The sequence below is a fragment of the Bombyx mandarina genome, chromosome 07, assembly GCF_030267445.1.
Source record: "Bombyx mandarina strain Sakado chromosome 07, ASM3026744v2".
Lineage (NCBI taxonomy): Eukaryota > Metazoa > Arthropoda > Insecta > Lepidoptera > Bombycidae > Bombyx > Bombyx mandarina.
The window spans coordinates 2,278,416-2,288,646 of NC_143214.1; the positions used below are offsets into that span (position 1 = coordinate 2,278,416).

The 10,231-nt window shown below is 34.2% G+C and overlaps 1 protein-coding gene across 3 annotated transcripts; it reads left to right on the forward strand.

Annotated features, from left to right (window-relative positions):
• Window positions 1–219: 219 nt before the first annotated feature.
• Window positions 220–9,857, forward strand: tipE (temperature-induced paralytic E). Of its 3 annotated transcripts, none has more exons than XM_028171988.2 (4): window positions 220–422; window positions 2,158–3,275; window positions 4,260–4,318; window positions 4,721–9,857. In XM_028171988.2, the coding sequence occupies exons 2-3, from the start codon at window positions 2,317–2,319 to the stop codon at window positions 4,285–4,287; spliced, it is 987 nt and encodes a 328-aa protein (XP_028027789.2). In that variant the 5' UTR covers window positions 220–422; window positions 2,158–2,316; the 3' UTR covers window positions 4,288–4,318; window positions 4,721–9,857. The 3 variants fall into 3 exon arrangements, with proteins under 3 accessions (XP_028027789.2, XP_028027788.2, XP_028027790.2); XM_028171987.2 differs by having other exon boundaries at window positions 220–383; XM_028171989.2 differs by lacking the exon at window positions 4,260–4,318 and having other exon boundaries at window positions 220–383.
• Window positions 9,858–10,231: the final 374 nt, after the last annotated feature.

Consider the following 10,231-nt stretch of genomic DNA (forward strand, 5'->3'; position numbering starts at 1 on the left):
AATCATAAACAGTATATAGCTCTACAATTTAAAAGAAAAAAAAACCTTAAATCGCAATTCGAAAATCAAAATTTTCACAACATCTAAATTTGAAATGAAAACAGAAAAACAATCTTTTGAAAATTTAAATGTGCGTGTGTTTTTTTTAATGTTTTTTTTTTTTTTGATAAACAGAATTAAGACAAAAGGCTTACGAGGTGCCAATAAGTCCGATACGGCAAGGCTTGCGCCCAGTAGCCACGGGGTCGCGGTGACGCGTTCACGTCTACTTCAAAACAGACGTAGCGTTCAAGGAACTAGTGAAAAAAACACGATTAAAATCAACAAAATAATGATTTAGTGTTACACAAATATAGTGGAGCTACTAAATAATAATTAAAATGGTACAGTGTTTGAGGATTTATGCAAGAGAGCCTTTGACGGTATCTAGTGGTGGCACACATCTATTTTCATGCACACACCAGTATATGATTTTATTTAACTTGTTTTTTTTTATCAACCTACGACGTATTTCCTTTGCTTTCAACATTGATTCAAATAAATAAATAAAACATTACATTGTGATGTTTTCACTGCATTATGTCGAAATGCGTAAATTATATTTTACTATACATTTAACTGTACCATACAATTCAAATTTACTTATCTACAATTTTGTATATTTTAAAACATAAATTTAAAATGTAGATTTTTCAAAAATAATGTTTTTTTTCTGTTTTTCGCGTAGTTCCAAAAACTTTTTTTTTTGTTTTCATAATTTCAAACATACCATGGTATCTGTAAACTGCGTTTATTTATTAATGCAAAAACAATTCATTTTACACTAAAGATTGCTTACGTGAAAAACATACAATTCTTTTGAGGTTAGGTTATGTAAGAGTGCTTATGCTGTAGGCACTTTAGGTGTCTTTTTAATTCGTACTAAAGTATTATAAATTGTTTCCAAACCTGTAATTGCTATTGACGCGTTACCTCGGCTAGGTTTAAAATCTGTAATAGCCATTTTCCGAAGGAGTTGAAACAGCTTTGAATTGTGATTTACAATTGCAATTTCTTTACTTTGAAAGTTCAGTTAATATTCCCTTAAGGGTCTCCCATTGCAGTGGTTTCGCGTGGTACATAAAATAATAGCTACCTAAATTATGTCCTCCAAAAATCTGTCAAAGATTATCAGTCATTATTATTTATGTAAATAAGGCTTTCCAAAATTTTTTACTTGATACTTTTATAGTAGAAATACAGATATACCTAGTATTTGAGATTTGTTTTAAGACGGCATCAGGAAATCATGGGATTTTTAACATGTCTGAAAACCTTAAAATATTCATTACATTATAGTTGATACAAATACCGCATTATTACAATTGCATGTTGGTTTTTCCTTAATTTTAAAAATAATAAAATAAAAACTAACTTCTGTATTGCTGTAACAGGAGCGATACTATGATATTTTTAAGTGATTTGAATGTGTCTTATTATACCAACTAAAAATGATATAACAGCTATCAATAGATATCGTGAATCAAGTAGACTGAAGTCTTAGAATTCCAATGCATAATTTAGATACCAAAACTGACCTAGTTCTCGATCGGTATTTGTGGTCTGTCGTTCCAAATTGTTGATCACAATACCCGCGATGCTTATTCCGGTGTGAATCGATATTCACATTCTGGAATTGTGCCCAAAATCGCAGGCTTCGCTCGTCGTGGTATAGAATTTGTTTTAGTAATGTGCCAGTTCCTCTAGATAGCTTAGTGTGATCGTTAGCATGAGAATATTCATTACAATTTTATTTCACTTTATTCAATGCATTTCTGTTGATTGAATATTGCAAATCGGCGTCCAATTCAGCATGATTTAAAGCATATGGTACAGTTGCAATCATTTTATTTATACAATTAATAGTTTTCTATTTAGTACTAGTAAGACCACACGTTTTACTGACCTATCTTTCAATACCACTACCGTCATCACTATCACTATCACTTCACAGGACCATCGGCTAGCCCAATCTGAAGTTTCCATCGAAATCTGTTTAGTCGTTTTTAATCTATATGGTACATGCATAAACACATTGACTTTAATATAAATATTTTCAAGTACCAACTATCATTGTGTAAACAACTAACCAAGTAACGATCGAAGTTTCTTTCGCAGACAAACAACCAAAAATGTGATTGAATGCCACAAGGGAAACTTGAAAAGAACACGAAAATTTAGAGGAAACGTTTCGTGAGGACTAAATATGAACAGAATACAATGAAACAGCCGAGCTGAAACAAGCGCTATGAACTCAACTAGCGCTGCCTTGCCACAATGGCCGACGAAGAGAAAATCCCTCCGACCTTTCTTGAGAAACTCCTATTCTACACAACAGCCTCCTTCGTTCTTCTTGCTACGTTCAGCCTATTTGCCTTCTTATTCTTAGTGCCATTTGTGATTGAACCAGCCTTCACTACGATATTCATGCAATTCGATCCTATAGGAGCTCTGTGTGTTACCACCCAAGTTAAACATTTGGTCGGAGCGAGCAATTGCACGTGGGCGTCCTGCAGGGAGGGCTGCACTAAAGATCTATTTGAATGCACACAAATTAGGGTCAGCTATAAACTGGGTAATTCGTCTAATGTTACTGAAGAGGAAGTTGAAAATCTTATCAGAGTAGAGAGAGCTCTCAGGAATGATTACGACTATGAGAACGAGGTAGCTGCTGATAAGTCTTATCCAGACATGGGCGAGAGGGATGACTTGCCCGAACCGTACCCAACCGGGTTACAAGGGAACGACTCGGAGTGGTATTTTACCGGGGCCCGTTTGTTTCCTAACGTGAAAGGTTGCGGTTATCCTCCTATATTGAACTGCACAATATTCTACGGAAAATATAGGCCTATTGGCACCAACTTCACTTGTTACTATAGCCGGGTGGATCCGGGCTTGGTTATCACCGAACTGGACATGTGGCAGAACACTTTGAACTTGGTGTACGCGATGGCCATACCGATACCGTCATTCTTTATCTCCGTCATATATTTGACGTTCGCTTACTTCAAAATTTATAATACTGAAGATGAATCCGAGCAGGCGCCTCTGAAGAGTGACGCTGAGGCTATGGCCACCGGTGACGATGAGAAACCAACGACCCCAGGGTCTGATACGTTTAGAGAAGATCTTGCGTGCTTCGGTCACCAATTAAAGATGCAACTAGCCAATGATAAGCCTAAAGACGGCTTCGAGTCCAATAGTCCACCCATTTCCAATTCTGCCTCACTGTCTGGGTAAGTTTCTATTGTTTTTTTTTCTATTTTTTTTTATTTTGTAGTTTAATTGATTGGCGAACTCACGGCCCACCTGGTGTTAAAGGGTTACCGGAGCCCATAGACGTCTACGTAAAAGCTGCCACCCACCTTGAGGCATGAGCTCTAAGGACTCAGTACAACGGCTGCCCCGCCCTTCAAGCCGAAACGCATTACTGCTTCGCGGCAGAAATGGGCAGGGTGGTGGTACCTACCCGTGCGAACTTACAAGACGTCCTACCAACAGTTATATAAAAAATAAATAAAAAGAAAATCAGCTTAGTAACATTCTCTGCTGGTTGTGAATCGATTTTAATTTTTTGGTAGCTATAAATGAACTTTATGTATTGTTAATTATGTATAACTTCTTTATAATTATAGTTGTTTTTTTATATGTAACAATTTTAATCAAAATCACCGAATTATTGACGAACACTACTTATATTAATTATTTTCATTTAATATTAATGTTACATTTTATTGTTTAAGTAAGTGAACGGGCCCACGGCCCGACCGGTGTCAATTGTTTACTGATGCCCATAGACCACACAACCTGAACGACACGACTCATCTTGAGACATGAGGTCGAACTCTAAATTGCATTGTTTAACGCCTGTCCTACCCTTGATACCCGAATGTATGATTATTTCGCGGTAAGAATAAAGTAGGGGGTAGCATTACCCGTAAAGTCTCACAAGATATTCAACCACCAGTAAAAGCCAGTTAGTGATCGCAGTACGCTGGTATGATACCCGGATAATGCTGCTATCCAGTCTCCGGGGAATCCCATAGTGGTCTTTTACGACACCCACGGGAATAAATAGGGTTGTGCTATCCTAAGTCTATTTGAAAAATAATTAAATTAATTACTATTTTAATTCGATGTCACGTAACTATTTGTTGAATTATGTATGAATTTTGTGTGTGACATTAGAACGACGTCTTACTATGTAATATCTCCAACAGGACCAAGTCGTCATTCGTGAACGCCTAATGTGTGACTATTGAACAGTTTACAAGTAGAGGTAGGTTATGAGTGCACAAAGCGAGTTCTGAATTTGAACTCAAAGCGCATTGGGATAACTCACGTATTTGCTTAATGCTTCGACGTAAATATCATGCACAAAATTAAATTCACGACTATTAAAATAAAAAAACGCCTCGCACATGCCCGTTGATGTCCTTAACTGTTCTATTCTCAAAATATAGTAATAAAAAAATAAGCGATTTTTGTTTTTTTCAAAATTGTTTTTTGTAATCTTTTGATCTATGATTTCCTTAAATTAGTTTATATTGTTGTCAAGCTTTTCATGGTTTTCATAATTTAAGCCTCTTTTTTTTTGTTTCGAAGATACCCATTTTTATTTACCCATTTAATTTTTTTTACTCAAATTTTGTACTCATAATTATTCGTGTATCTTTTTCAGATGACAGGACTCCTGAACGGGCGGATATGGCTACAGGATTCATCACGAGAATTGGTGAACTGAAACATTCGTGAAGATTATTGTGGCTTACATCGTGATCCTGATTGTGGGCTGTCGTTCCAATCTCTCTGCCTCTTTAAGAGCGAGAGAACATTTCACGAACGCGTTAGGCGATCCGGCCTGTGATTATATAAAGGGCGAAAGAATTTTATATACCTGTGCGTTGTGAGAAAATCGATAATGTTTCGTGGCAATGTTTTCAGTTGATACTTATTCGATACAAACTTAATTATAGTACTTTCACGTTATTACGATACGGTCCTCAATTAAAATTGTCATTATTTTCGTTTCGTCTCGTTTAAAAAAGAAACGTAATGGATACGGTAATTGAAAACAGTATTATCTAACACAGTCATTAATCTAACACACTGACTGGTATGGTGGTCATTATTTATTGTATTAGTTCTTTTATTAATTTTAATTTTATATTTTAGTAGTTGACGATTTTAATTTTAATAATTTTGATATTGATTGAATGAATGAAAATTATAATTTGCGTAATCACTGGTGGTAGGACCTCTTGGGAGTCCGCACGGGTAGGTACCTCCACCCCGCCTATTTCCGTCGTGAAGCAGTAATGCGTTTCGGTTCGAAGGGTGGGGTAGCCGTTGTAACTATACTGAGATCTTAGAACTTAACTTATATCTCGAGGTGGGTGGCGCAATTACGTTGTAGATGTCTATGGGCTCCAGTAACCACTTAACACCAGGTGGGCTGTGAGCTCGTCCATCCATCTAAGCAATAAAAAAATAATAAAAAAAATCGGTTTCATTTGATTTGGTTTCATTTTTGTTTGTTTTTGTTTTGTAGTCATTCTGATAAATTGTAATTTTAATTTGATAGTATTTTGATTTAGATGTTATGTAAAATTATATGTGAAATTTTATGGGCTTAAGTTACCTGAAATAAACGCATTGCATTTCATTTCATTATATAAAAATAAACTGCTTACAAAATGAAAATGAAGAATACAGAATTCCATTGCTCAATTAAAAAAAAATATTGCCACGAAAACATCGCGTTGACTAGATGTAAAAGAAATTTTATCTTCTATAGTGATAAATAAATAAAAATGTATAAGATTTTTAATACGCTGGCATGCTAAAATTAAGTCAAAAAGCACGCATGCTAATAAAACAATATATATATTTAAAAATCGCATTGTATAAAAGAGGAAAATATATAAATCGTATCTATGTATAAAGCCGTTGTTGCAAGCCGTTTTGTTAAACATATAATAATAATAAAAAAATCGTGCAAACATATTAAGATACCTTGAAAAACATTTTGTAATGTCCCGTAAGACGCACGAAACCTTTTAGGATATAAGAAATAGATAGTTTATTTAAGTGATAGATATCAAATTAGTTAGCAAACTTTAATTTTATTTGTTTAAATAAATTTGCTAGTGCTCAAAGTTTAAGCGAAATTAAAATTAAAATTTATTAAAGCTTCGATTATAAATAAGACATAATTATATTGTTTATTTGAAGGTGCTGACTTATTTTCTAAATTTTATTATAATTGTAGGCAGAATATTTAACTATTATATACTTTACTATATAACACATAATATACTGTATTACCGTATATTGTATTCTATTTATATATACACTTTTTGAAGTCGTCGTGGCCTAAAGGATAAGACGTCCGGTGCATTCGTATCGAGCGATGCACCGGTGTTCGAATCCCGCAGGCGGGTACCAATTTTTCTAATGAAATACGTACTCAACAAATGTTCACGATTGACTTCCACGGTGAAGGAATAACATCGTCTAATAAAAATCAAACCCGCAAAATTATAATTTGCATAATTACTGGTGGTAGGACCTCTTGTGAGTCCGCACGGGTAGGTACCACCGCCCCGCCTATTTCTGCCGTGACGCAGTAATGCATTTCGGTTTGAAGGGTGGGGCAGCCGTTGTGACTATACTGAGACCTTAGAACTATATCTCAAGGTGCGTGGCGCATTTACGTTGTAGATGTCTATGGGCTCCAGTAACCACTTAACACCAGGTGGGCTGTGAGCTCGTCCACACATCTAAGCAATAAAAAAAAATTCAAATTCAACGCACAAAAAAAAGGTTCAAATGAAAATTTAGCCACACGTCAATTTAGTTGTTACTTAATTAAATACGATAATGTTTATTTGTATACATAAACAGTCATTTTTATGTTATTATCTAACCGTATTCCATGAAGAATACATTTGTGACTATAACTTCTTTTTATAGTCTTTGGTGTAAATCTGTTATATGGCACGATGACATTTAAGTTGTGACAGAAAGGTTCCATGCGAGACGGTATCGAGTGATGCTATTATCTCAGGATGCAAATTCCTTAGACAGCTAAAACCTTTTCTAAGCAGCGTTACCAGGACTTCCACGTGTATTAGTGGAGCCTGCAATGTTCATTAATCAGCGTAATTAGGGCGAAGCTAACACCAAACTGTAACTTAACTAGGTAACGCCTACCTATTTCTTCTTGAAGCAATCATGTCCTCTGCTTTCCAATAACGAGCGCGAAATACAATTCGAGCTCTTAAATCTATTGGCTGTGGTTCAACAGGAGCACGTGTTCCTAACCTATTGCGATTAACATCTGAGCGTGATTTAAACATTTTTCGGGTGGGATTTTTACCACAAAATTTTCCTGTATTGTTACTATTTTGTTTTTTAAACCCCGTCGATGCAATGCTTGAACTTCTTTGGCAATGTTCTACTTCTTTCCAGTTTGTTTGGTGTGGTCCAACACGCGTGCTCTTCGTCACACGACTTATACACTTCGCTTGAGCCGCATTTCTTTACTGATGAAATCATTAAGGGTTATTAAGGAGTTATATTTTTCCCTTTCCATAATAGCTTATTCTAATGCTTAACGCGTTGACTGACGTGTAGGTATGTCACCCGTGCCTTACGCGGCGCTCTAAAGTAATTATGTCGATTTCTCTCTTCGATCTTCTTATTAAGGCGCCGGAATATCTAGTAGACACTGGGAAAGACGAATCCGAAGAGACATAAAAGACTAAAACATAGATTAACAAAGAAAATAATGCAAAGTTAGACGATCCAAGCACTTAGTAACAGAAATCGACATAATCACTCACTTCAGTGTGCCGCGTAAAGGTTTAATAACAATATTAAAATAAAAATCGTTTCTCAGGAGAATGTTCTAGCATTATGGTTCTTAATCAAAGCGACATAAAGAATAATATAAATCTCTATTTGGAATTTTACGCGCAACTTGATAGAACTACGTACAATGTGACCAGATTTAGTAGAATTCTACGTTTTAGCAGAATTAGATCCCCAATTTAAGGTTTAGCAGATTGTGTTGCAGATCTGAAAATAAGGATTTTTTTGGAAGAATCTCATAAAATCTTCGCAGAATTGAAGCAGGATTTGACATCTAACTGTGTTTCACATTGAGTCAGTTGGGTAGTTGCGTTAAAAATATTTGAAGAAATTTACCTTTGCCAAAACAATGTCAGATTTTTCTTCTAACACTGGCAACACTCAACCACATTTTAGGGGAATCCTCTTTAAATGCTTTGCTTTGAAGTTGTCGGTAGTGTTCAATGAACAGTAATGAACACTGTTCATTAATATGTAAAAAAAGAGATTAATGTTTTCAAATTTCAGTTCAGTGTATCTATAATGGATTTCCAAAGGTATTGTCCGCCGCGAAATGACATGTTTAACATTTTATCTCCGGAACGTACCGCCAAAAAGATTTCTTAATGTCGTAACGTTAATTAGTCGAATGAGTCAGCACCTTTAGATTGAGACATGAGCACGCGTTGCCGATTAGTTCGTATCGATTCGTCCGTCCCAAGCCTACACTATTAAAAAATTCATTGGCACGTAATCATCGAGCTCCTAACGGACTTTTGAATTAACCGAAAATACTATAGTCTTTATTAGTTTAGATTCATAAGTTTATTATTAGTTTGTAGCTAGCTACATTATTATAATGTTTAGCGCATTCGCCGCGGTACATTATTTGAACAGTAGAAAACTTATATTATATAAATCGAAAAGCCTTATTGTAACGTAATATGTATAAGGTGTGTAAATATGTTTTGTTTGAATTGAAAAAAAAAAAACCTCATAATTATGCCTTCTTATTATTAAGCTTGAAGGGAGCGCTTAATGCATTTAAAATGAAGCCAGAACGCGGCGTTCGTTAAAATCAAAACGAAATGTTCTAGAGTTTTTGTAATGCGTATATATTTTGCATAGCATCTTTTATTCGGGGACCACGTTCTGCTTAGGTTCCAATATAATTATTATATATTAATGTTTCATTTACAAAAAAAAATGCGCATTTACAAAATGAAAAAAAAGGGTGCGTGTACTTATGTACGCGGGTAAGAAGTTATACTTTATTTTTATTAAAAAAAAATTTTTTTTTTAATATTAAATAATTAATAAAAAATATTTAACGTTAATAATTTAATAATATTTAGTATGAAGTATATTAAATAATAATTTTGTCATTTACATTACTAAATAATACATACCGATAGTTAACCTCAATTGTATTGGAGCACTTGTGGGCAACTTCATTTCTGTTAATTTTGTGTCACGCGCATCGTAAAATTTCACTCTCATCAATTTTTCATAACGCGCCTATAGAAGTATAACTTCAAAAACAACACGAAAATATATTTAAGCATAATATTATGCATTTAGACAGAACAGTGTAGCCTGATGAATTTATACGCACTGAATATATAGTCCAAGGAAGAAAATATAGAATTCGAACATTAAAACAAAAGATACATTTTTGATCGTGATTTTTTTCGTTAGAAAGAAAACCACTGGATGCTCCGTCGATGTCAATACTGCTAAAATACATCTCGGAGTTAACGGTAAAGGATTTCTCGCAAAATCAAATACAATATCAACCAAATCAACGACCAATTAACAACACAATCAATTTAACCTAAAATAAAATCACTCGTTTTTTTGAAACTTTAGCGGATGTATAATTAACATACGGAATTTCACTATCTTTGAATATTTTATTTGTAAAACATACGTTTTGAAAAAACATGTTTATAATTGGGCTTTTGAAAAAAAAAAAAAAATTGTGATAAATGGAAAGATCATATTAATAATATATTAGTTTTATAACAATACTATTTTTTTTTAAGTTTTTTGCACTAAATATCATATAAAATGTAATAAATAAAGTTTTAATTATTTAGTATTTAAAATACAATAAAAAAATCAATAATTTTGTTTTTCAAAATCCCATTTGGTTAAACCAAAGTTATGAAATAGAATGTCTCTTTCTTTTTGTATTAATCTGCAATCGAGCGAGCAACGAACCGTTGTAAATGCCGGACCCTATCGAGATATGAGATCAAAGTATTGCAAAATGGCTGCCTCAACCGAATAGCTGCGGAGAAGAAAAAAGGCTTTCTTATAAAAATAATTCAAAAGA

Bases quoted from the DNA above. Each gene is read 5' to 3' on its own strand.
- tipE (XM_028171988.2), top strand. From the start codon at position 2,317: ATGGCCGACGAAGAGAAAATCCCTCCGACCTTTCTTGAGAAACTCCTA. The intron at 3,276-4,259 runs GTAAGTTTCTAT...TATCTCCAACAG, and splicing joins AATTCTGCCTCACTGTCTGG to GACCAAGTCGTCATTCGTGA.